This window comes from Pteropus alecto, unplaced genomic scaffold (genome assembly GCF_000325575.1).
Source record: "Pteropus alecto unplaced genomic scaffold, ASM32557v1 scaffold125, whole genome shotgun sequence".
NCBI lineage: Eukaryota > Metazoa > Chordata > Mammalia > Chiroptera > Pteropodidae > Pteropus > Pteropus alecto.
In genome coordinates this window covers 108,232-135,451 of record NW_006436888.1, presented here as the reverse complement: position 1 = coordinate 135,451, position 27,220 = coordinate 108,232, and the positions used below count along the sequence as shown (strand labels likewise).

The 27,220-nt window shown below is 45.0% G+C and overlaps 1 protein-coding gene across 12 annotated transcripts in view; it reads right to left on the bottom strand.

Annotated features, from left to right (window-relative positions):
* Window positions 1-27,220, bottom strand: part of UBR4 (ubiquitin protein ligase E3 component n-recognin 4) — a 119,604-nt gene that overhangs the window by 20,613 nt on the left and 71,771 nt on the right. For all 12 annotated transcript variants that reach the window (XM_025048609.1, XM_025048612.1, XM_025048613.1 and 9 more), the window contains 28 exons: window positions 26,480-26,629; window positions 25,048-25,275; window positions 24,191-24,269; window positions 23,260-23,502; window positions 22,543-22,711; window positions 21,914-22,058; window positions 21,258-21,343; window positions 20,483-20,570; window positions 20,039-20,232; window positions 18,265-18,504; window positions 17,697-17,835; window positions 16,838-16,963; window positions 16,593-16,721; window positions 15,450-15,793; window positions 13,744-13,834; window positions 13,311-13,395; window positions 13,012-13,139; window positions 10,087-10,216; window positions 9,815-9,972; window positions 8,973-9,082; window positions 8,137-8,278; window positions 7,669-7,750; window positions 7,165-7,338; window positions 5,188-5,309; window positions 3,983-4,180; window positions 3,190-3,270; window positions 940-1,027; window positions 289-416 (listed from right to left, as the gene is read on the bottom strand). In XM_025048609.1, the coding sequence (XP_024904377.1) occupies window positions 289-416; window positions 940-1,027; window positions 3,190-3,270; window positions 3,983-4,180; window positions 5,188-5,309; window positions 7,165-7,338; window positions 7,669-7,750; window positions 8,137-8,278; window positions 8,973-9,082; window positions 9,815-9,972; window positions 10,087-10,216; window positions 13,012-13,139; window positions 13,311-13,395; window positions 13,744-13,834; window positions 15,450-15,793; window positions 16,593-16,721; window positions 16,838-16,963; window positions 17,697-17,835; window positions 18,265-18,504; window positions 20,039-20,232; window positions 20,483-20,570; window positions 21,258-21,343; window positions 21,914-22,058; window positions 22,543-22,711; window positions 23,260-23,502; window positions 24,191-24,269; window positions 25,048-25,275; window positions 26,480-26,629 (4,077 nt within the window). The remainder of the gene's footprint in view (window positions 1-288; window positions 417-939; window positions 1,028-3,189; window positions 3,271-3,982; window positions 4,181-5,187; window positions 5,310-7,164; window positions 7,339-7,668; window positions 7,751-8,136; window positions 8,279-8,972; window positions 9,083-9,814; window positions 9,973-10,086; window positions 10,217-13,011; window positions 13,140-13,310; window positions 13,396-13,743; window positions 13,835-15,449; window positions 15,794-16,592; window positions 16,722-16,837; window positions 16,964-17,696; window positions 17,836-18,264; window positions 18,505-20,038; window positions 20,233-20,482; window positions 20,571-21,257; window positions 21,344-21,913; window positions 22,059-22,542; window positions 22,712-23,259; window positions 23,503-24,190; window positions 24,270-25,047; window positions 25,276-26,479; window positions 26,630-27,220) is intronic.

Here is a 27,220-nt window from a genome sequence, read left to right as displayed (position 1 = left end):
AAAGACAATTAGACACTGGTTCCACAGGTGACTAAAGAAACACAGAAGAAGGCTGCCAACACACTGGCTTTTTGTGGGGGAGGGGGCTGGGAAGAGGGTAGTGGGGGAAAGAAACCTCGATGAGAGGCCTCAGGGAGCCACCAGGTCCTTCATGGGCTTGCACTGGTCTGTGGCACCATGCTGCCCTCTAGGGTTAAATGGCACAATGGCCACAAGCTTCTTTCCATTAGGGGCCTCTCCCAAAGCAGAAGGCTAGTCCCTAGTCCCACCTTGCTGCCTCCAACTTACTGTTAAGAGGTGGCGGCCCTGCTTGAAATCTTTGATCCCTGCCAGTCTGTTAAGCATGCATTCCAAGCCCCCACACTGGGCCATCACACCAGCCATCTTATACACTTCTTCTTCATCTTCTTCTTCATCTGGGGAGAAGGGAAGTCAAGCAGAAATAGAGGAAAAGATGAATATGGGAATAAAACCAAGAGCCCTCTTCCAGGCTGATAGCTACTTCCATTGTCCATTATCTCCAACAAAGAAAGACATAGCCAATAAAAGGGGTCGATATTGGATATTAAACTGCACGATCTCACTCCTCATAGGAGCTTTCTAAAAGATTCAAGTCACTTAAAATTATTTACTCAAATATGTGAAAAGATAAGCACCACAACCACCAGTGGAGGTGAAAAACTAAGCTAAAAATAAATCTGAACTCAAGTTTGTTGCTAATTACATTATATTCTCTGGTTCTCAGCCCCAGAGGTGTCTGAATCAGGCCATAGAAACCTGTACTTTTCCTGTTGGAGAAGTAATCTCTCCTCCATTTTGATCAGAGGTATAAGAGAGTATTTGTGCAGAATACCCTCAAGTCCCAGGACATGAAACATTCATTGGTCCCAAAGCTCAAATCTTACATGCAGCAGAATCTGTGAAAAGGGCTATCCATACCTGTGGTAGAGTCCAGGGACTCAATAAACTCTTCAGTGGCATCACCCAGCAGCCCCCGCATTCGATAAACAATCCTCATGGGCTCTCCCTGAGAAGGGCAGTTGGAGAAGGGTACTCGTAAATAAGCCCAGAAAATGTAAAGGACTCAACGCCTGATCTTGTTTAATGCCTCAACAATGTGGACAACTTCTGTTCTCTGCAATATCCAAACTACAACATCCAGAATCCAAATGCACTGCATTTCACTTAGAAGCTAATTTATTTACTGTCTACTATAGGCCAGGAATTGTGTGAAGCATTTTATAGACCCTATCTCATTTAGTTTTCTATGAAAACTCTACATAATAACAACTATTATTTATTGTTTTACTCTATGCTAAATCCTATGCTAATTAAGCACTTTATACTATCCTACTGTACGAGATTAAGCAGTTGTCCAAAGTTATCCAGTCACAAGCCCAGATCTAATTCCACACCTATGCCTCCTTCAGGAATAGAAACTCTCTCTAACCAATAAGGATCACTACTCAAAGAATCAGGATGAGGGAGGGCAATAGGATCAAAGAGCTCTGATTCAAGTCTCAGGAACTAAGAGTGAGAAAAAAAGAATACAACAATCTCTGCCTGTGGAGATCCTAAGGTCTTCATATAACCATACAGCAAAGAAGTCTTTTGTAAATTAGAAAGATTATAGCTTCTATAAATTGGAGGACCGTGAGAGTTCGCTCAACACTGGGTACTGAATTAGGCACTCTAGCATTTACATTATTCTTGTTCCAAGATGAGAAACAGGGCCTTAAAGTCGCTCTATATAAAAATAAGTGGGAGAGAAGATACCACACTAAATTCAAGCTGCCTGCCTCTAAGCCCGTGCTCAGCATCAGGAGAGAAAACCCTGGAGGAGAGAAACTGTCAGAAAGGCCAGTTTCAGAAGGGTTTCCAGCTATGGAAGCTCAATGGGAACTAAGAGAGAACAGCCATAGACCGTGGACAGAAAGAGACTTAGAAAACAGAACAAGCTCCAGTCAACAGCTAAAGAGATGGGCTGTTTATGAGGGAAATGGGGGACAAAATGAAAAGGGAAGTTGATGAAGGCCCAGATACAAAGCTGCCACAAACTTTGCCAGCAGAACCCCTTTGTGGATTAAGAATTCTAATGCAAGGGTCGACTAATCCTCATGGTTCAAAAGGGGAGATACCATGTGTATTCTTTGGGTCCCAAACCATCATTTACAAAGGCACCCATAGAAACTTGGTCTTAATTTTTTACGTGCATCAGAGATTAAATCTGTCATTCTGTTTTGACGCTAAAATGTCAGTGACAAGATGCATTGGATGGGGCAGTCTTCTGCAGTTCCTGCCAAAAGCACTGATCCACCCAGCTGGCAGCCATCCAACAGCAAACAGTATCCAGGAGTCCCAGCACAATGGGAGAGAAGCAAAAATACGTAACAAATTAAAGGCCAAAATGTACCAATGGTACACTACTAATTTGGTTTTTTAAACTCTATAGAAATATTTGGGACTAAATATGGAAATGTTCACTGTGTCTCACTGGTATACTGGTTTGCTGTAATTATTTATTTGATTCACTTTCTAAAGATTCCCCCAACAGAGGCAAGAGATAAGAAGGAATGGGGAAAGGAAAGAACAGAAAAGAAATTAAGAAAAGAGAAGAGAGGTGGAAAGTGGACTATCTAAGACAGACCTTCATGAGTGGACAGAGAGCACTGAGATGGCCAAAGGGAGAAAAGGACCGCCACCAGCATGCCAAACTTCCTTCAGCTCCCTCTCCCCTCCTCAGGAGTAACTGCCTGTTTGAGTCTCGACTCTCCAACTAGTAAAACAGAAACGATGCTACTTGACACGGCTACTGGAATAATGTTCTGATAAGTGAGCGGGCCTCAAAAGCTGAGGATTAATCTCAGTCACAATGCACCCATATATAAAGGGTATAAGACAGCAAGCGTTCCCCGTCGCAGTGCTTCCTCAGACTCTGCCCAGCCTGACTGCACATAACCAGACAACGCTCATCCTCTCCTGAAGCTCTTTTACCTTCACAGGTCAGATGCCTTACAGGGAGGACAAGATGACTGGTTCTCTCCACACAATCACAAACAGGGGAAGTGCAGCTCCCTAAGTGCTGCTACAGGCTGGGTAAGTGATGACTGACAACAGCTCCTCCTGGTACAAGTCTGCATATGTCAGAAAAGTAAACCCACACCTCCAAGCAAGAAAGCAAGCACATACCTCATTTGTGGTACACCAGACTTTCTTGTAAACCTCGGCCACAGGAAGGTCCAAACTAATGATTTTATTGTTCACAAGAAGCTGAACAGAAAAGTAGATGAGGCTGTTATTACAAGTAATTGTAGGGCAAGTACATTTCAAGATCAAAGGACACTTTATGGCAGAGGTTCATAATTCATAATTTTTATGTGTCATAGACCAATCAACTCTCCCTCTCTAAAAAAAAAAAAAAAATGCATATGTGTGCATAGCACACAGAATTTTGCACATAATTTCGGGGGTTACAAACACCCTTAACCCAAACCATGGACTGCAGGCTGAAATCCCCTGCTTGAGACTTTCTCCGGGCCTGAGTTCATTTCAGGCTCAGCACCAAAAAAAGCAGTTTTCTCTATTTCACCCAGCATGCTTTTGTACTATTACATGATAACACCAAACCCCAGAGGTTGTCTACCAGAAGGTATCAGATACAGGGTAGAAACCTGCACAGAGGCTAAAGTATTTAGCGAGCTTAATTAATTGGAATCACTGGGAAGCCTCTCCCAGAGCAACAATAAAAGTCTATTTCATGACACGCAACAGCCACTAAACACTTTGCTTACTGCATGCCAGGCATGGGGCAGAGTTCTTTACACATAATTAACTTTTATGCCAGGTAGGTGGGAATCATCAGCCCCCATTTATAAATGAGGAAGCTGAAACAAGCTACCTGCCCAAGGTTAATCATCTACTAAGAAGAGAAACTTAAATTTGATCCCAGCCCATGTTCATAACCATGGCAGATGCTTATTACCTCCATCCCACTGTCATCCTCCAGGAGAGCCACCAAGTCACAGTCCTGGCAAATTTTGTTCTTTATATCCCTCATAAGTGGCCCAATGCCTGGCTCATTGCTGCTATATGGGTTCCCAGGCATCCTGCCCTGTAAGAAGTCTTCCTGTTGGGGGTCCTTCTCCAGGGTCACAAAGAACTCAGTGACTTCATTCTCCTCCTGAAGGACAGAAAGAAGAATGCATGAGAAAGGATGGCACAAAGATATGTATAGGGGGTTGGCAGAGGCCTTTCAGGTTTATACACGCCACCTTGTTCCATGGACACAATGAGGGAAGCACACCAGACTCACCCAGCCCCTTACACGTTTAAAGATATAAAGGAAAGGAAGCTTGAACGTGATTCGAAAATCCAAATGTAATTCAAATAGCCTTAAATATCAAGCATCTTCTCTGAAACCCAAAGGTGGATTAGGAGAGAAAATCCTAACAAAAGAAGCAGATGAGAAGTGACATATGAAAGCTGTATTTACTAAAATGAGGGGAGAGGGGGCATCCCTCCTCCCGCTCATCTCGTGTGGTGCTGCTAGCCAAGAGGATGCAAGGTTATCATTCTGAGAGGGAGCAGGACATGTACACAACTAACCGCCAGGTGACTGTGTCACTAATGAACTCTCCAGTCCAGAAAAGGGTCTTATCTATTTTACATAATATTCAGGCATGAGCAACCCCAATGACCTCTCATCATTTACTGAGGCTACTGGTACTTTCCACCCTTCCTTGCTAACAGAAGGGGGTCTTTGGATTACATTATGCTTCTGTATAGCTCCTTGTTAGGCTAGGGAAACAAACACATGTGCATGCATATATACACAAAATAGGGGAGGGGGAGTGAACATTTCTCTGTACTCTAGCTCAATATTGCTTCTTTCATAGCCTATTGGATTGATAAGCAATAGAATTTAGGCAATGGGAGGTTAGACCTAGTTAAAAAAAAAAAAAAACTGATTTTGACCTTGAATCTAGGAAATAAGACTATAAAAAGCCTTTAGATTTCCCATCACCAAGAAAAGGAAAATGATAAGGCTGCTTCTGGTTTAGTCAGTGAAGTTGACTAAATGGCCCACAGCTGGTAAGACTGCCCATGACTATAATGAATCACCAAGAGGCTTCACGGCAAAAGGCTCATGCTGACGCCCTGAGCACCATGGGACATACCACTACTTACAGGATAAATGATGCTGCAGAGCCTCTCGAAGATGAAGACAGGAGTACGGTAGTCATCCAGATTATAGCGCTTGGCTGTCTCAATGCACACGGCCATGAAGGCCTTTGTTTCCGACTCTGTACCTGCCAGAAATCAAAGTGGCCAAGTCAGTTAGGAAAGCACTTCACACACAGAAACCAAGATGAGACTTTAAATGAAGTACCGTCACTGACAGAGTCTTTCTACTGGTAAGTCTTTACATGCTTTAAATGGCAAATCAATATTTCAATTTGAAACATGAACCAGATTGATTTTTATACTCAGATCACATTTGAAAGCCTTCATGCCCAAGTCAACACAGTGCATCGTGGTTAGTTGTGTACATGTCCTGCTCCCTCTCGGAATGATAACCTTACATCCTCTTGACCAACAGGTACTCAAAAATGTCAGATAATGACCCTAACTACATTCCAGTCAAATCAAAGGAACATTATAGTTTTAAATTCCATTTTGAAAAATTAGGTAGATTACCCTCTATAAACCAAAGAGATAACTTCAAGTCACACAAGGAGGAAGAAACATGCTCTTAAAAAGGGTCCAACTGACAAGGTCACAAATCAGCCCAGCATAGCATGACAAATATGGCACCAGAAAGACCTCCATGTCTGGCAATAAAGCAGACAGTGTTCCCTAACCTACTCCCCACTTAAAAATAATTTAAAATATTGAATAAAAAGATATCAGTGAACTTCCATACTAGCAAAGAAAAATCAAAAGCCAAAAATTAAGAGAAATCAAGAACCCAGAAAGGTTAACAAAACACTGAAGCTGCTTTTGCCTTGAGCTTCAGTTTCTATAACCTGTCAGGATTTGAGAGCTGGATACAAAGCCCCAAATCTACCAAGGTGGAGAGTCTAGCAGAACCCCATACACACACACACACACACACACATCTGGTACCCCAAAAGAGGTACACCCTTAGTGTAAGGGTCAACTAGAAATGACTCTCCCTTTCCTCCAAGCAACAGAAAGGAAATTGTCTTCCCTTAAATGTGGCATTGAGTACAGAGGACGGAAATCTCTGAGCACTCATGACGAGCTGCCCCTCACAGCGGGTTGTGGCTCACACTACCTAGGAGGCCTGAGAAACCTACGTTCAGAACTTCACTGAAGGCAGCGCCTGGGCAGCAGTGTCCTGAGATGCCTTGCAGAAGCAGTTACAAATCCTCTCTGGAAAAATTCTTCAGGTCCTGAAGAATTTCCACAGATAAACCCCCAAAACAGAAGCTCATAGTCAAAAATCACAAAATATCAAAAGATATAAGGTACTATAAGCAAGAGCTGAAAAAACAAACAGCAGAATCAGATCAATAAAATCTCAAATTTTAGAAATATCAGACACAGGAATATGTTTGATACACGGAGAGATTATAAAAGAGATAGGAAATGTCAATAAAAAAACACGAGACTATAAAATCTATACAGAACTGTAAGAACACAGTGGGTAGAATAAACAAGTATCACACAGTGCAGAAAAAATAAATGAAGTGAATGATGGAACAGAAGAAATGATCCGAAATCAGCATGAAGACACAATGAGATGAACACTACGAAAGAGAGGTGAAGAGATACGGATGACAGTATGAAAGTGGAGTTCCACAAGGACAAGGGAGAATGGAGCAGAGGCAACTGAAGAGATAACGGCTAAAAAGTTTCTAGAACCACTGAAGGAGACCAATTTTAGAGCCCTTGACTTCTTCCTGCTTTTTGAGCTCAATATAAAAAGTCCAAATTGACTGAGTCCAGATCTAAAACTCTACATCTCCAAGAACCAGTCTTCTCTTAAGGTAAGTTTCCTCCCCTTTTTTTCCTGAATGCGGGGAGATGTTGGCTGCCCCTCCTCCGGCTCTGGGGAACTCAGAGAAATCAAACTAATGTACCCTTGCAGACCTAGAAGGGACATGGGGTCTCAGGCTCCAGGCCAGCGGGCAGTGCTACCTGTGGTCATGTCCTCCAGCATCTCCAGCAGCATGTCCTGGGTTTCGTCGATCAGCTTGGTCCTCTGCACCACCAGCTTTCGTAGGCACAGGTACCCATTCAGCACAGTACCCACCAAGCGACTTTTAAAGTGCCTTTTGATGGATTCCACCTCAACGAAGGAGGAAAGAAGGCCTGTAGGGACAGGAAAAAATTACCGCAAGAGCTCTGAATGAGAATATAAGCAAGAAAGGTGATGTCTTCAAAAGACAATGAGCAACTCAAAAGCAGGGAAAAGCTATCTTTGTGCTTGGCACAGAGCAGATGCTCAATGAACTGAACCAGTCAATAGCAAACAGGAGCCCAAAACTGTAAGCCCATCAATGAAGAGAAAAAGCAGAGCTTACATATGTACCAGGGTCAACAGGACAGGAAAGACAGTCAGCACCCAAGGAACTAAGTAAGGGTCAGTCGCCCAGCTACACCCACGGTGCCCTGGAGGAGGGGCCTGGTGGCACTGTGTACCTGTGAGACTCTTGAGGGCGTAGCCCTGCTGCAGATCAGTGCTGAGGGTGGCCTCCTCCAGGGCCAGCAGGCGGGCTATTTCCTAAACAGGACAATAAGCACAGTTAGTGGTACAACACTGCCAACGACTCAGGTCACCTCCACCACTGGTCCAGGAGATACAGCACCAACCAAAACCACTTTGTAGTCACCTTCATTTTATTCTAATGTTCCCTCAAACTGAATCTTTGCAAAACTCCTTTCCAACAAGCCAAAGACCATTGCAATGATGTTAAGAAATTGCTTAAATATTGGGAAGAGCCTAAATGCCACCATCTGATTGCTGTATCCTTATGATGAGTACGATGAAGTCATAAAAATAATATTTTCAACACATATTTCTTCTCAGCACAAAAGAATATTACAAAGTTTATATTCAAGAAAGAGAGCACTGGAAGGAAAGGGCCCACCGGGCTAAGGGCGGGATACCTTGGTGATGAGGTTGCCCACGTAGGGCAGGACGCCCCGAGCTGCCAGGTAGACTTTCCAGTGAGCTGAAGTGATGAGCTTCTGGTAGAGGGCCAAGTACTCAGCGGCACACTCGCCAGCTACGCTCAATTCATCCAGGTAACTGCCATCGAGAGAGACAGGGCACTGTGAGAGGACTCAAACAGCTCTAATACTGCCACTAGTTCTTCTCTGCTCCTTCCTTCTTTCATGTCTTCTGCTGTCTTTCGCTCCCCTTTCCTTCTAGAGGAAGAGGGGAGGGCCCCTGAGAAACCAAACTTCCACTTGAGAACTCCCCATCCTTGGGAAGAACTCAGCACACAGCAGGGGATGTGATGCGATAAACTACTCACATGGACTAAGTAGCAAAATATGAATAGCAGTTATCTGGACAGCAAGACTGTGTCTTTGACTGAATCATTTAGAACACAAGTTTGGCCAATAAGAGTTTAGTGACCAATAAGTAGACTTTGGAATTAGACTGCCTGGATTCAAATGCCGCTTTCCGGTGGACAAGTTCCTTAACTCCAAGCTGCTGTGAGGATTAAATGAGATAATGCACGCCAAAAGCATTTATATGCTCATAAGATCTCAACAGATACTAGCTGCTGGTGCTTCTGCTGCTGCTCTATTATTACTACTATCACCGCCAGTAAAAGCTTTTTAACACTTTTTTGTTGCTATGGATCCTCCATGGAATGAGGTGGCTGCAGAACACAGGTGTGCCTCCCACAACCTTAATCTATGGATTCCCGGGGAAGTGGGCAAGGCTCTAGGTGAAGTCTGACCACTCTCCCCATCCCACTCTCAAACAGTACCTGGTAAGGAGGTCAAGGACCTGCTGCTTGCGGCTGGGAATGGTGGCCAGAGCTTCCACAATGGTACAGGCTGCCTGCCGTGCAGCCTGTGTCGCCGGAGTAAAGAGTACCTACAGGTCACAGGAAAGAAGCCCGGCTCAGATGACAGCCCGTCTCGGCAGGCCCTCAGCAGGGCAAAGTCAACTGCCACACATCCAGGAGAAGTCCTCTGGGCACCTCTCCAGGAAAAGGTTAAAAGCAAAAATCACCTGCTAACATAAGACCTGAGTGCTTCGGACTGAGGAAGAGGCTGCTAAGGAGCCTTCTTCTTCCTGGGGATTTTCTACATCAAGTAATTTGGAGAACATACTTAAGATGACTGAACTAGGAAAAAAGACAAGCAGGTATTTTCCTTAGCAAAGACTTCTACAATTCTATTTTGGAGTCACCTCTATGCTAAATACTTACGTTTAATGTAAACCAAATATTTCTTATTTTATATTATCAACAGACAAATGGATTCTCTAAAATATAATTACTTTAATCCTTTAAGATTAGCTAAAAAGAAGAGAAAGAAGACACGACAGACAGGGGAAGTGGGGCATGCGGGCACTACGGCTTAGTCCCATTAAGCCACCAGGGAGAAGAGCAGGGAGCACAATGAGCTTGACCAGAGGGCGGAGAAAAGTCCTGCGTTAGCCAGTCCACCATGTTGGTGGCTGCAACCAAGAACCTCTACCTACTCCCTATTTGAAAGGAAGCAAGAAAGCAAAGAGAAGGAAGAGAAAGTGAGCAAATGTGGGAAGGCGCTCAGCATCCAGGGCCAGGGCAGCGGGGCAAGGGGCCCAGGAGGTGTCACTCACTTGCCGCAGCCAGTTGTTATGGCCCAGTTTGAGGTCCAAGGGGGAGGTTCTCTTGCCCCGACGACTCAGGAACTGCTTCCATCTCCACACGTATTTCTCAGTCAAATAGAGATGGCGGAGCTCTGCTTTGCTAGGGGACTTCCCATTGCCATCGATCCCTGGCAGACAAAAGGAACAGGGAGAAATAAGGAAAAGGAAGAGGGGATAATTTAGGGCTCTCAGAACAGGGGCAGGAGAGATTGATTTCCCAAGTCTCGCAGAGACAGACACACCTCTGATAGGAAGACACTTCTTCCAGGCTTCGTAGGATGCTTTGGGGTCTCTCTTGAGCCACAGCTGAGCCTGGGCGTGGACCTCGTTGCAGTATGGCTTAACTGTGGTGAGGGCCTCAACGGGAACATCCTGCAGGAGGAAAGTGACGCACATCTGAGCCGCAGCAACACCACAATGGCACTGACACCCCAGGGACCATATGCAAAGGCCAAAAGGTCAGAAGAATCAACAATCATATCTTTTACGCCCAAATATGTGTTCCTGTTTAAGCATTCTGAACCAATTTAGTATCTCCACATTGAGACTGAGGCCACTCGTCGTGATTGTGAAGACAGATGTAGCTGGACTGTCCTAGAGCCACATACACTAATTCCTACCCCCAGACTGATTTGTAGTTTCCCAAACATAAATCTTCAAGGAGTCACTGAGCAGTCACCAGAATTTAAAGAGCCATTACTAACCAAAACTAGCCTGCAGAGCCAAGAGCCATGGACACTCTAAGCCAGCAGGATCCCGTTAAACTCATTAAAAGTTATCGAGGACTCTAAAGAGCCTTTGTATATGTGGTTCTATCTACTTATATTTACCCTAGTCAAAATTAAAACGGAGAAATTCTTAAAATATTAATTCATTTTAAAATACAAATAAATCTATTACCTATCAACCTAAATGACATTTTTTTATTTTCTAAAACCAAAATGATCTAGAGAAAGTAGTGGCAGAATTTTATATTTTTGAAAATAATTTAATGACTGCCTTAATAAAACAGCTGGGTTCTCATACCTGCTTCTGAGTCTGCATTATTATTAGCTCTCTCTAGGCTAAGACTAAGCTTTATTGTGATACGTTGTTTTGGTTAAGTATATGAAAAACACGTAGCCTCACGGAAATTATAGTTTGAAAAGAAGAATATTTTAATAGCTTTTTCCAATAAATTGTCATTTTTTTCTTCTGATACTACACCAAAATTCAACAAATTATAGCTTCTTAAAGATTGGCTATAATGTGGAATCTGAAACCACCAATAAAGTTTTCACATTCCACTAACATTTATCTTTTACCCACGTATGATTCTGTAACATGCACTGGCCATTTGGGAAATACTGAGTTACATCAATTCCTCTTTGACAGGCTCACCTGATTCATTTGTCAAGAAAATGTCTGGCAAATACACAATTCTGAGTAACCACAATCTGCCTGTTGGTCGTCCTTTCAAGCAAAAATACGGTTCCATGAAAAAGCAGCTGGTTCAACTGGCATCTCAAACAATCATGCCAGTGCATTTCCTCAAGATAACACTGTACTTCGGTGTGCAGCAGAAGTGCTGTGTATGCACTTACCATATTGTCACACTGAATAGAAAAAAGTACTCGAGTCGAGACTTACTGAAATTAATTTGTACTGCTCCATCAGGAAGCTCTTGAATGAAACTGCATGGCAGTGAAGAGCATGACTACAAGCCTCTTCTTGCTATGACACCAGCAGTCTTACTACCAATGTTGACTCTGCACCATTGACACAAACGTCAATAAAATGCAAAGGGCAGATCGTGTCTTAGGATAATTATGAAAATAATGCTGGCTGCAGACTCCCTGAAGTCTTGGGACCGCCCAGGGGTCTGTGAGCCACATCTGAGCAGTGCTGCTCTCTCTAGGCTAAGACTAAGCAAAATGTGAAGAGAGACATTGTTGAAGGCTTAGAGTGTAAGAACCCTCTGGAAATCTCTTTTTCCCTCACACTGGAAAAAATGACTATTACGTGGAGATGTGGTTCCTCTTTTCAATCAAGGACCAATTTTATCTACCAGGAACCAGCTCTGAGGAGAAATAAACCTTCATGAAAGGGTAGGAAGGTACCTCAGTCCTGTCTTCTCTGAGGACGATGTGGACAAGCCAGACCTGGGAAATTAGTACACTGTTCAGCATCAGCTTCCTCCCTAGTTCTTACCACTCAGAAAGCCATATTCCTGCAATAAAGACTTTGTTTCCCATTGAGGGATTCCATCAGGATAGAGTAGGAATTGAAATGGCCCAAGGACCGTAAAGGGGTTGGAGGCCCTTAGACATGGCCAAGAGAAAGAATCGTCCAGCCCGCATATGCTACAAGCTAGTAAAAGCAAGTCAACTTGTGGCCTGGCTAGTTATTTCGGGTTAAGAACTTGGCTTTCTTTACTCATTCACTTAACAATAGTTTTGAGTGGTTACTATACACTAGATATCACGCCATACACTGGACATAAAATGAGTTAGTAAAACAGCCCCTGGATTCAGGGAGCTCGGAGCCAGCCTACCAGAGAAGTGAATCTTCTAAGAAGCCGCTGACAAGTGAGGGAAAACATCCTAGGCAGGAAGGACAGCAGACAGCGACAGCTAACATTTATTAAGGACCAACTTGGGCCAGACTCTACTCTGAGTACTTGATCATCATTAAGTCACATATGCTCCACAACATTACAAAGTGGAGACTACATTCCTATTTCACAGATTTGGAAAAACTGAGGAGCCTAACTTAAATAACTTGCCCAGGGTCACAGTGCTAATAAATGGAAGAGCTGGGATTTGAAGTCAAGAAGTCCACTTCAGAGCCTAGGACGTTCCTACCGCATAGTACTATATGGGGAAAGAAAGGCACAGGGCGGCCATCACCATGCTCTCCGGGAGCCACGCATCATCTGACGTGACGGCCCAGAAAGGCAGTCCTCCACAGTTAATCACTTTGTTCCACTCTTTTGTACTCTTGTACTTATTTTTCTTGACTTTCCTCTGAGAAGTCTTCCTTCTCAAAAATCCCAACCCATCTCTGAACTGCGGCACAGAAAGCAATGGTGACCCCTCCCCCGGGTCACGGACTTTAGGGCAGGGCACAGTGCTGGCTGCGGCGTGATGGGGCTGCCGCCCTAACTGCCGAGACTCCTTGCCCAGTACCTTGTTCTTCTTGCTGGTTGGAGCAGGTGGTTTAATCAGCTTCTGCAAGATCCGCAGGCACATGAGGGTAATGTTCTCGACAACCACAGGGGTCTTAATGTTCACGGCCATGAGGAACAGGCTGAGAGCTAGGGTTGGGAAGGAGGCAGTGTCATGGTGGGGAGGTACCTCACACCCATTCCAGTGAGGCTGTCCAAGTGCAATGTCACCCCGCCTCGGCCCTCTGTGGCTAGGACTGCACTTCAAGGCCTCCTTTCCTTTCTCTTAAAAGCTTCTAACCAGATGTTATCCAAACTCACCACAGCGTAACCGGAGCTCCCAGCAGCTATCCTCCTTCGAGATAGAATCTGTCAGCAGCAGCATTTCATACTGAAGGCTACTTGCCTAGGAGGCCAACAGGAAGCGACATGAGTAGAGAAGGGTCTGATGGGTTGATCCCAGGACTGGGCTTATGTCCAAGCTCTGACCCAGGGACTCAGAACTAAAGATTTTGGTCATAGGTGGCACCATCAGAGAGAGAATGGAGAGTTGGAGGCCTGTGTACTCCATACAGCTGACAACCCATTTCTCTTTTCCCTCCGGAGTTGGTCTGACCTAGGGAAATCGTTCTGGGACAGGGGCTCTGCAAGCAAACATGCTGTTCAGTCATCACGCTGGGACTGGCAGGGACGAAGCGAGGGAACGAAGAAGGAAAGTGAGGGGGGACTTAGAGGGGACAGCTGTCCTGCTCACCAGATCAGGATTGGCCCAGTGGCCCTTCAGGGCTGTGGAGACTTTGCCAATAATCAGGTCATTCATTTGCTGGGTGGCTTCTGGATTGTCTCTAGGGAAGCAAAGAAATAGAGTCCTGTTACTCAGCACGAGTTGTGTCCCTCCTTCCCAGCTGAAGGAGCCCAGAGAGAAGAAAATCAGTGTCTAGAGATACCTGGCTTTCCCAGGTTAGCCCACGAAACCCCGTATGTCATGAAAAGCGCATGTTACAGCCCTTTCCTGGGAGGAGACACTGACTGAGGGAAGAGCAGCATCGACACTGGGGAGACTCTCCTGAGACCCCATCCCAGGCTGCAGAGTCCGCAAATCCAGATGCTCACACCCAGTCTTGGCCACAACTCTTTCCTCATCTTCTCCAACTGCCTCCCCTTCGTTTTCCACAGGCATCCACATTCCCACCCATGCCCCTTTATAATGCTAGATTAATAATAACAAAAGATATAAATTGAACCAGATCGCTTTCTTCCTTCCCAACATGTTTTGAATAAAATCCCAGTTCCGTACAATGGCCTATAAGACCCTACAGGATCTGGCCCCGAAAAACCTCTCACTAATTCACTCCCTTTTGTTTTCCCCGTGGCGGCCTTCACTCCAGCACCACAGGCCTCCTTGTGGCTCCCCCACCATTCACGGCACACCTCTGCCTCACAGCCGTCCACTTGCCATTCCTTATGTGTGCGACACACACCTCAGGCATCCTCACAGCTTGTCCTTACTTCATACAGCTCTTTGTTCAAGTATCACACCCTCCGAGGTCTTCCTGGACCACTTTACCCTACACACCAATCCCTCCCACTATCGGGGTCACCATCCCAGCTTTATTTCTCATCACAATCCAATTTCCTGACATTGTATTGTGTAAGTACCTGTCTACGGCAGTCCTCCCCATCTAGAATGCAGTCTACATGAGGGCAGGACTTCATTTCATTTACCACTATACCCTCAGAGCCTAGAACAGTGTCTGGCACTCAGCAGATGCTCAATAAATATTTGTTAAATGAGTGAATAAATAATACAGAAAGTAATATTTATCAACCACCCAACATGTTCCAGAACTGGTGTCACACATTCAGTAAATAATCCACATCCAGTTCTGGGTACTGTATCAGCACAAACTAAGTACTCAACAAATAAGAGTATTACTCACATGAGTTACTTCATTCCATCCTCACCACAAGCCTTTAAGGTATTTATCATTATCAGTATTTTTCAGATGAAGAAAACTTGGGCTCAAGAAATTAAGAAATTTGTCCAAGGCACACAGAATAAAGTTTCAGATACTGAGCCTAGATCTTTCTGATCCAGAATCTAAGCTCTTAATCACTATGCTCCACTGTCTTCTGTTGTGAGTCGAGTCCAAGTGCCCAGTCCCTCCCTCCTCCTCCCTCACCAGAACTCAGAGACCATTTCCTCAGGAAACCTCACTGAATCCAACAAGGTAAAGTATAAGGCAAATATAGTATTTACAAGGGGTTTCAAATGCTCCCCAAGTTCTCTCATCTATACCCCAGATGGCTTCCTATTTTTCCTTCTACGATAAGCTAAATAACCCATTTGGCAGTGAGAAGCATAATCCTTTGCACCCTCTAGTGCTTCCCAGCATCGCTGCTGCCCCCAACCCCAGTGTTAGTACGAATCACCATCCCCGCAATGATGCAGGCTCTGACCGAGTTAGGAGGCACATGAGCTGGCGGACTTCCTCCCGCATGGCCGCAGAGCCTCGGCGAAGATTGTAATCAAAGAGCTCCCGGATAAGGCCCTGAGAGACGAGGATGTGCCTCAGGGCTGGATTGGAGGCCAGGGCCCGGAGCAGTGTGATACAGTGTTCTGTGACAGCCGAGGCGCAGCCATAGCACTTGGTGGAGGACGTGTGGCCACAGCCCAGGACGGATAAGGCGCGGTACTGGCTGGCAGTGAAGGTGGGCTGCACGGCAGTCCGGGATGATTTAGTGGCTGCTTCCCTCTGCTGCAGGTCATATTCCAACAACTCTTTGCGTGAAGCAAAGACTTTCTAAGGAAAAAAGGACAAAGAAGAAATAAATTATCAATTAAAATAAGGAAAAAAGGAAGTTTACTTTGGTGTGAAAAAACACTTCCCGTGCATTATCACATTTAAACCCTCCTGATAACCCTACATACTTTATCCATATTTTACAGAGGAGGAAACTGAGGCTTAGAAGGGTTGGCTTGACCAAGGTAAGTAGCAGAGCCAGAACTCAGCCTCTGACCGCAGGCACATGCCCTTAATTCCCATGCCCTTAACTCCTATCTTAAAGAACAAAGGTCAGAAGCATAGATGCATGAAGCAAAGACAGCACACCAGCGATGTGGGGGGCAAGGAGCTTGGCTGCTCTCCTTCTCTGTCTACAGCCAGCTTCCCAATCCATAGAGATCAAGTCTGTAACACTCCATCTGCCGTATAGCCCACTCTGGCTGAAGGGGTTGGAGGCCCTACCCATCTAGCCTGCCAATATGGTACATATCAGAAAGAGAAAGAACAGAATATTGGCAGTGATTTTTAAAACCAGAAACTTCTCTACTGAAAGATGGGTTGTGAATGGTCAAGAAAATCGGATTCATAATAATCTCCATTACTCTCAGCCTGGAATGAACGCGGCTCTCTGTCAAGCACCAAACACCACGGTGGGGGAGAAGCTGTGCGGGGCAGCCACTCGGAATCTGCCTTTTCAGCTGGACTGGGAAAGGCAACCCCGGGGGCTGAACTGTGCATGAGGGCAACGACACTGGTTTGAAAACAGTATCGATAACACCGGACAAAACACGCTCTAAAGCCGCTCCCACTCCCCTACCTGGATGATTTTCGAGAGTTCATCGAAAGAGTTTTTGCAGTCTCCACAGTACTCCTGAGCCAGCTGCAGGATGTAGCGATTCACACTGGCTGAGGTGGAACTGATGCCCCCAGCCGTGCCCGAGTCATCCTGCAACCCAAGACGGAAGCTGTCAGCCTTCCACCGTGAGGCACTCTCACCTAGAGGGCAATCTTCTGAGTATGATCCAGAACCCCCTCCAAATGCCCATTCTAGTTTGAGATTACCTGTGGCTTCTCGGGAGCGGCCTCATTCACTTTGCAGAGCAGGTTCTCCAGCTGTGGGCGATGTCCCATAAGCTGATGGTACACTCGATCAGCTTTGTCCAGAAGTGTATTGATGTTGGAAACAGCCTAGACAGGAAAAGACAGGGACGTGCAGGGTGTTTCAGCATGATACTTTTCCCCGAGTAAAGGAAATGCTAACCATTACTGCAACATTCTCCACAGGTTAGGTACTGCGCCTCACACGCTACTCCCGTCCTTCACAATAATCCAGGGGAACAAGTATGATACGTGATGCACCAATATAGTACAACATACATCTAAAAATGCAGTGCCACAGCTATACTCAGTAATCTATGCCAGGTCACACGGTATTAAAATGCACAGCTGGAACTGGAACTCTGTCCCTTCTGACTCCAAAGCTAAAAGGTCTTTTGCTTCGCCATGCTGCTTCTAGTAGCTATCCCAAGAGTTCGTGCCTTTTTGCTTCTCTAAAACCCAGCGCTACCACGTCATGCTGGCTGAGAAGTAGCCCTTGGACAAGCTAATACTGAGGGAAGACCAACAGCTGCGGTAGGAAGCGGTCTGTGGAAAAAAATGCAGGGCACGTCATCCATCTTCTTTCTGCCTTTCCATACCTAAAGTTACTTGCTCCTTAAAGATATTCTAGTTTATTACCAACTCTTCAAATCCTACACAAACCATGTGTTCCAATACACCTTACTCCATCATTTGCTTCCACTCAAAAGCCGGGCCCTGAAAACAGTGCCAAGTTGAGGAAGACGTGGGCTAGAAGGAAAAGCACACCGCCCTCCACCAGCTGTGCCCAGAGCTCCCTTAGTCTAGAACGACCTGGCCTCACCTTCTTCCGGTCTTCTTCATTCTCAATGGGATCCACTGCGCAGCAAGGCTTGGCGTAGAGCATGAAGTCGAAGCGAGCGTATTTACAGAAGCCGCAGGCGTTGCAGAGGAAGGGATCTTTTTCATCATAATTGATGGATCTGAAGAACCAAAGTGTTTGGGTCACAGGGGTAGCAGAGGCTTGGTGAAGTAGGGGTGACCCTGTGAGGAGATAGACTGTGCCACAGCTATACTCTGGAAACTACTGAAGGGACTACTGGGGGGACAGTAACAAATAGGTGAGGATGACTTAAGCAACCAGATAACAAGGAAGACCCAGAACTAAACTTAGGAACTTCCCATCCACAGGATGGGCACACGCGCACACACACACACACACTCACTCTTTCTCTCTCTCTCCCCACCCTCACCCCCGCCTTCTCTCTCTATCCTTGGACTCCACACTCTACATACCCATAATTCTCTAATTATTGCAAAGGCACCAGACACTGAAATTGCCCAGACTGACTCCCATGGAAAAATATAAGGAATGTACATGGCCCGGGCCTGGGCCACACCGACTCACTTACCTGCACTTGTGACACTGGTAGACGTTCTCTCCACAGTTGCCGCAGACGCCTGGGTTGGCAGGAACTGAGGCACTGCAGCGTGGGCACTGCAGGGTCTCTGTGGAAGCCTGGTAGTTTTCATAGAAGTCTGCAAACTCAATCATCAGGTTGGAGGCCACGATGGGCAGGGGCAAGTCAATCTTCACCTCTGTCTGTCCAGGGGTCAGCTGAACCTTCTTGGCTTTGTGCCAGCGAGCGGGCCTAGGAGAGACAGTGTCAGATAGAGGAGCAGAGGGCCTGAGAGCATCTCATTTCACCATGAGTGACTAATGATGGTCTGATGAGATGAAGAGAAAGAATATCCCTATATATTCTTCTAAGGCAATGAAGTGGTTACTCTAAGGAAATCTGGCAAATAATAGCAACCTAATTTTTAGAATATTTTTCTACTATCCTTTCTCTGTAAAAAAGAACAGAACATATAAGTGCGCTAAGATGTTACATATGATAGTTTTTGAGAGTCCACAAAAATGACAGAAGTGCTTATCAAGGGAAGATATTACTCCAAAAGCACACCACACTGAGGTACCATGATGATGACTGCCATAAGTTTGCACCACGATGACTACCTTGGAAGGATAAAGCTCAGGTTGCTTTAGAGAGGCAGAGGGACATACCAGGATCTGGACCAGGTGCCAAGTAGACTCAGAAAGAGAAATGCCATGTAATAATTTTGGATTATACTAATGTAATTAGAGCTAATATTTACTGCACACTTACTACACATCCAGTAAGCTCTGTTCTCAGACTTTATGTATACTAACTCATTTAATCCTATAAATAATACCCTGAAGGGAACTTATCTTCGTTTTAACATTAAGGAAACTGAGGCTACATAACTCCTCCACGGTCAGAGAGACTGGTAGTAGAATGAGATGTGAATCTAGTCTTATTCCAGAGTCTAAGTGCTTTACCAGCAGCTGCCCTGACTCTACACAAAGAAAATCAAAACCTCTCCTCCAAGAGTGAATGGTTTTATCTCACTGAGCAGCTTCTACTTGCCGGTCATCAACGTTAACTCTGCTTTTCAAAGGAAGAAGAGAAAGCTTCCTTTAGGCAGAGCTCCCAGTGCCCATCTGTTGATGTGCTATACTCCAGCTGTATTCTGCCTCCTGGAATGATACCAATATTTCTGCTCTGTGCGCAGAACAGCACTGTAAGGCTTAACATTCAAGCAGCATCCACCCCTGTTCTCTGCCCAACAACACTGCTTGAGACTTCCAGCAAGAGAGCTGTCCATGCTAGAACCTTCTTTGGCCCATATAGAACATGCCCTGGGATTGATGAGCAAGGAAGCTCCGACAGCGGCAGGTACAGAGAGAAGGCACCAGTCGAAACATGTATTAGAAAAATTCTGCAGAAATACTGCCTGCTCTGTGAGCAAAAGAATAGTTTCTTAATCCAGGAAATGACAGCTATTTCCCAACATAGAAGGTTTTGTATAAAAACAGAACTGCTCTAGTTAACAGGGTATGAGGCCTGGAGTTCCGCTCACTCAGCTTCTCCTCCTCCCTCGGCAGGTTGTTGAAGAGTTTCCCAAAGGATCTACTGGACATAATTTTTAAATAACCTTTGTCAACAGCCTTAGAAACTACTGTTTCACTTTTGTCCTCCAGTCATGACTGAGGAGGATAAGAGGACATACTAGGTCCCTAGGGATATGAGGCTTTACCCGATTCCAGTAATCAAAGCCTTACGAGCCTGCTGCCCTTCCCCGGGTCTGAAGGGCCCGTACTTGTTTTTCAACTCCACGATGGCCTGCACAGTTCGGTTGTTGTAATAGAGATTGATAGTTCGCACCATCTTGGTCCGCTTCAGATCTCCAATTTTCACTGTCACTTTGCTGATGGTGTGGCTGCCAATGAGCTTCACAACCTGCTGGGTGGTGGTGTACCGCGTGTCCACTTTAATGGAAGACAGCTTGATATACTAAATACAAGAGTATACACAAAACCCTGTATTAGATCAAGGCTAATGATTCATCCTCTCTTCTTCAAATTTCATCAATATAACCCACTCTTCATCCATGGATGAAATTTCTATTTAAAGTAAGGATTCATACCACTGGTGACCAACCATTAGGACGGAAACACCTATGCGGTAACAAACAATCTCTGGAAATAAGTCACCCACTGGCCCTGTCAGCCTCAGGATTGTCCATGTTAAAGATGTCACTTACACAAAACGGCACTTCTGGATTATTACACACCAGGCAAGGATCACTCTCCAGGTAATAGCCATCAAACTCCACTAAGCCAGACAAGGTGCTAAGGAAGAAACCAGTCTCAGCATAAGGAAATTTTCATTTTAGAAAGCACTGAGCTTCATTCATAAAGAAGCCATGAAAAAGCCATGGCTTTTCCCCACGGCAAGGCCCACTCTAACAAAACACAAGGAAATGTGAGAAATCCCAGCACAGTCTAGACGTCACAGGAACAGAATTGCTGATAATTGATCTTGAATGTTCCCTCTTTCTGATCTGTCTTGGGGTCGGCAGTGGTGGGGGGGGAGGGGGTCCTAAAAAGTTATATTAAAATTTGACTCAGAGTCACAATTAAATTTACTAAAAATCATTAAACTGCATACTTAAAATAGGTGAATTTTGTGGTATGTAAATTTTACCTCAATAAAGTTTGCGGGGGGCGGGGGGAACAGTCACTATTAAACCAGGGAAATAATAAATTATTGGTTTAACAAATGCTCTCTTTAAATAATGAGGCCATTTTCTGTAAACTTGTCTTATTTGATTTAGATCTAGACCCCTGAACTAGAGACCTTCTTAAATTAGGGCTTGTCAAACCCTAATTCAGCAATTATATTTTAAGCAATTTCTATGTGCAAAGACCAGCCAGACAACGATGTATCGTTTCATACCTAAGAGCCAATCAACACTGAAAGAGCAATTCGAACTGCAGACTGAGTTGAAAACAGGAAGAAAGCAGAACAAAGCTTACTTGTAAATGTTGGAGTTGGGATGGTTGGTAAGAATATGGTTTTGAGTCCGCAGAATTTCCACAGCCTTCTGTGAATATTCCTTCAACTGAAAAAGAAGTCAATAAAAGACAATTAAAGCCCAAGGAGAAGCCTTACTGGAAAAGGCTTCTATTTTCTGCTGATACTACCCTAAAAGTACCTGACTTCTCAGTCCCCATCCAGAATCACACAAAGCTGGGCCTAATTCCTAATCATTAAAGTATTCTATCTTTTTTAGACGTTTCCAAGATTTTAGTGACAGTCTATCTTTTTAGACCTTATGGAAGAAGATCAATTTTATTTTTATGGAGAAACCATGAAATGGTTATCTAACTGCAGAAACACCTCAGGGGATATAATCAGGGCTGCCAGAAAATCAGAGGAGCACTTTCCCAAGCAACTTAATGAGTTGCATGTTCTTCCCCACTTGATCTATTTCTAAAGGCCAAGCCAATTTCAGGTTGTACATACTGCCTGGTGTATATTATCTATGTAGTATGCATGTTGGGAGTGCTTAAAATTTATTTAAAAAAGGTTTCGTACGTGCACCCACTATGAGGGTGGGTCACAATGTTCTTAAGAGAAAAATAGTTAAACATGGCAAGTTAGCCTCTCTGACCGTTAAGTCGATTGTTACCTTCTTCTCCGTCTGTGGGGTTTTCAAGGAGAAATATCCTAGCAGGTCCACAAACTGGGCAGCCTTACGGCCATAGGCTGGCAGTTCTGGCCATATGGACCACATCAGATCCAGCAGGAGCTCCTGTTGAGATTTGCTAGAGTTTCTGGAGATAAATGAAAGTTCACATTACCAAGCAGCAGAAAACCCTGAGGTTCTTTAACAACAAGGCCCAGGTACTGTTTTTGTAGATATGTTTGTTTCCCTATAGCTATACGTTAAGTTGGAATGACTGCTCTCAGACAATCGATCCTAACAGATGTAGCACAGTCCTTTCCTGTCTTTGAGATGGTCTATTGCCATCATCTAACATTACTCAAGGACAAAAACCAAGCTTTGTTAGCCTGAAGAATCAAGACTGGTCATTTTATAAACTTCTAAACATAGCCTTCTTAGTGGAAAACAGATTATCTCTTCCTTAGTTTAACAGCTAAAATGCAGATAACTTGATGAAGAAATCTGTAACAGTCAAGAAGATACTCAGGATTGTGTAAATACTGACACTGACCATGAGCATGTAACATAAAACCAAGACAGAACTACATCGTCCACTCTGATCCCAGACCCGCGCAGAGTGCCCTGGACCCTACCTGTATATATGCAACGTCAGGCAGTGGGCCTGCCAGCGCACCGAGGAAGAATTGGACTCTAACAGGAAGCAACGCAAAAACTGAACCAAGGTCTCCTTATCTGCAAATTTGTTCAGCTGGTTCACCAGAGCTGTGCACAGCTGGTCCTCCTGGCTGCCTGAGCTCTCACCTGCAAGATCAGGGCAAGACTGAGGCTAACGAGTAGGAAGAAACACAGGAAGAAATGACCTAGGGTCATGCCACCAGTGCTACCAGATGGGCAGGGAGGGGAGGCTGTCCATGCCTAAAAGTTTGAACTAAATCGTTATAATGTGAAAACAACTTTCAGTTATTTACTGGGAGACAAAAAAAAAGTCAGCCCCAAATGAGACGTATAATGATGCCACCAAAAAAGCACAGGATAAGGTGCCTACATAAGGCTGTCACTGAACAAACATAGTTACACTGGACAAGGAATTTCCTACCAAATGGCCTACCAAAATGTTCAGCGCACTTTGACCTTTCTTATCACTAACACTTGGTATGGAAAATCACACTGTTTAACGTGTCACTTTCGTTGTAACTGAAAATGGGACCAAAAGTAGAAACTAGAGGGCACTTGGATTTTAGGTCCCCTGTAAATCAGAATAACAACGGCTTCAGAAAAGAATAAACCTGTGCTCCAAGAGAGGCTATGACACACCAGCCTGGTCACCAAGACCACAGGGTGCCTCTTACCCTCCTTCTCCTTTTCCTTTTCTTCTTTCTTGCTCTTCTTAGTGGATGACTTCGACTGTGTCGTGGCTTGTCCAGAGCTGGCAGCCACCGGGGCTGAGGAAGAAGCACTAGAGGACCCTGCCGAGGCCGCCAGAGCAGCGAGCACTTTGCTGCCACACAGAGCACAGGACAGCAGCTGCAGGAGCACCGGAGACACGCCCTCGTCCACCAGGAAACTGACTTGGAGGAGGAAGTACAGGACGGCTGCAGGCAGAGGAGACCACGGCTCAGCTGGACTTGCCCACCAGGACAGCACGACTTCACCACATGCATGGGACCACCCTCCTCCCACCAGCTCCCCCACCGAGTTCTCTCTGCTGAATGCTGCCAAGGAGAATTTACACCCACTATGGAAATTTCTGACAAGTTTCCTAACAGCTACACAGAGCCTGGCTCCCAGCCCCAGCTTCTCTGAATAAGATGATTCTCTAGACTCCATAGATTCCTCTTTAGCTTCCTCTAGCTCTGGACATCAGATACTCCTCTTTTGTAGCCCCTGTAGCACCCTAAATTTTGTCTACTGACCCTTATCACTCTTTTAAAAGTTTTTACTTATTTTCTTTGCAAGGCAGAGTTCTGTCTACACGGTCATGCACCACATAACATTTCAGTCAACAACAACATATGACAGTGGTGTACCACAAGGCCTAGGTGTGTAGCAGGCTATACCACCTAGGGTTGCGTAAGTGTACTCTATGATATTCACACAACGATGAAATCACCTAACAATGCATTTCTCAGAATGTGTGCCCATTATTAAGTGAGACTGACTGTATATGTTGCTCATGGCTGTATCTCCTCCAGTTTAGTGCTTGGCATATAGTAGACCTCGATAAATAGTTCTTGAAGGAATGAATTACTAATAGCAACCAAAAGGAGTAGCACTACTTACAGTCATCTTTGATGCAGAATTTCTGCCAGTTGATGGTTCGCTGGGCAGCAATCTCTGCGCAGGCTTTCAGGTGCTCCATCTGAAATGGAAACCCATTGCCAAAAATGAGTCGCTCCGCCAAGCAACCCACACGGTACCATGCCACCTGCCTTGAGGGGTCTTCATCTTGGCCATGGATGCAAACTGAACATGGCCCTCTGTGCGAGGCTGAGCCAGTACACTGGTGAACCTGGGACCAAGGCCCACACTCAGTGTTCTTACTGTTCGACTCCCCACCACACAAAGTCCCTGTGTTTTCAGGCATTCCTCAGATCACTCAATAATACAGCAGCAAGGATAGGTCACAACTTGGGAAACTATAATCCAGTTTACATTTTGCTTGTCAAAAGCACAATAGTCAAGAACACCAAATTAGGAGACTTTAATACTGAGGATGTTCTTTCTAGATGCTCTTTTGCGATATGCTCTATTTACTCCGCAAAGTCCAACCTGCAGGCAGTAACATATCACTTTAGTATTCAAGGGAAAAAAATCAGAGATGCAAAAATTTAAAGCTGATCTTGTTCATGATATGGGTAAATGACACTGAGAAGATGCCCAAGTCACCCCTCCTCATAATGGAGGAACCACTGCTAGGTAGGGGTAGGAATGGTGACCCAGAATGGTGACTCAGACCCAGAGGCCAACTACATGTGGTATAGCACTCAATCAAGTATCACGGATTTACCCTGCTCTCAACCCTGGCCATGATGTACCCTAAATATCTCCAAGCCCTGTACTGCTCCATCCAATTACCTACTACGCAGAGCTTCGTCACATGCCCTCTCCCAGCCCTACCATTTCCGACCCCCTCGTACCAGGCTGATGAGTGTGTCGTACTGCAAGGCAGAGCCTGAGCTGGCTGTGACCACGCTTGCCCGGAGGAATATCCCCTGCTCCTCCAGCAACTTCTTGATCCCACGCACGTGGGAGTCCAGAGTGTGCAAATCCCGGAGCTGGCGGTATTTCTCCTTTGAGCCACAGATGAAGAGCAGAAGTTTGCGGACTTGACGGCGCACAAATGGAGTCTGCTGGATCATCAGGTACTTGAGGGGAGAAAGAACACCAAGAGCCAATGACTCTGGAACTGAATCTGAACCAACAACAGCTCCCTGGGTTTTCGTTAACTGTTATTAAAAACTGGTGAGAAACACAAACCAAGCTATTTCCCCACAACCAAGCTAGCTTCCAGTGATAGAAAGGCATAAAAAGAAAGAAGTCAAAGAGGAAAAAATAAGACTATTCTTGCTCCCCTTTCTGGAATACTTAGGAATTTACAGGTGGGCCTCTACTCTCGCCCATACAGAGTAAAACTGTTAAGAAAAAAAAAAAACATTCAGAATCTCTGTCAGGTAAAAGAGCTAGGAAAGAGCTTGGATTGTTAACTTCTTGACATAAGCATTTGAGGTTTGCTAATAGATTATTCTATTCAGAGTTAATCTAATGCTTATCATGCTGGTTACTAAGCTATTGCCTCTCAGCTGGTTCCAAACCCACCCTACTGTACCCTCCTCTGTGATGTCCAGAATTATGCTTTCATTGCTTCTTTGCAGCTGGCTCCCTTTTGCTAATAGGGAGCACTAGAGGGACACTGGAAGGCAATAGGAAAAGAAGAGACTTGCTTCTTATTTACCTGCTATCCTAGCAACAGCCCTTCACCTGTCAGCCTCCATCATTTCTTTCGTATTCAAAGACAAACCAATTATAGTTGGTTTTAATGATCGGCTTCTTTCAGTACTCAGAATCAACCACATCATGTCCCCTCTGCTCAGAGCTCCTGCGGTACCAGGAGCAGCACTCACTGCTCAGATCTACTGGGCCTCTCTTCATATCTAAGGCTGCTGGGAGCTGCTGTTTGCAGTCACTATCTCAGTTACCTCAATGTTCCCTTTTCATCTTTTTGCTTCTTCAATGGCTGTTTAACCAAATCCCTATATTAAAATCTCTCTTAACTTAACTAGTATACTTTCCATTTTCTGGACAGAGTCCAAATGATCAAACTTGTCCATTATCACCATATGTGGGGGAAGTGAAACAGACAAAATCAGGAACTAAAGTGGGTAGCTTGCTTTGATGCACATCCTCCACAGTTTCACTATGTAGTATACTCTAGAGGGGCGAGACCTAAATGGTGGGAGGGAATCTGCTAGGGAAAATACTGTACGAGGGTTAAGATAAAACGGGGCCACAAAAGTAGTCACAGTCAATGTGTCCTCTCCTCAATGGGCACTGCTTGGGACCTTCACTTACCTCTGAGAGAAAGTAAAACCATGAATGATCAAAGACAGGAGGTGGGATTCGAGAACTGGTGTCGGCAATCTTTTTGATTTGGTACGGGAGCCTCAGCACCATCTCTGTTAGAAGCTGAGTGTAGGCCTCAAACACATCAGCAGCATGACCCTGTAGGAAGAACATTTATGTAAGAACCTGTAACTGACAATTTCTATGACCACTCTTAGAAAAAAGGCTGACCACACTAGGCATACCTTATATTGGAGTCAGTCAATGGCACCTGTCAAAGCCAGAGCCATCGCTGACTGACAATTTAGTTTACAAACAAAGCAAGGTCCCAGGCTTCTGGAGGCAATTTCATTACATGCAAAGGTGACAGTGGAGACAGATCTATCTCGCTGCTCTTAAAAGTTCTAACATTACACTCTGTGGTTTTGGGGAAAGATGACTTTCTATGAGAGATGTATTCCATTGCCTAGAACCAAAACTTCCATAATAACAAGAAATATTTAAATAAACCAAGGGGGCCAGGATGACTGAACTCAATGGAGAGTCTGGATTCACATCATACAGAGGGGCCAGGGTACGGAGAGGTTGGAGGACAGTGGAAACGACAGCTACCCCGCAAGCTGTGTGGTCCTCAGGAACAGTCTGCACAATGTGTCTCATATATTCATTCACCAGTTATTTACCGGTTCTGTGCCAAGCAGTGGGGGTGTAAACAGGAATAAAATATGGTCTTTGCAGATAGTTTAGAGG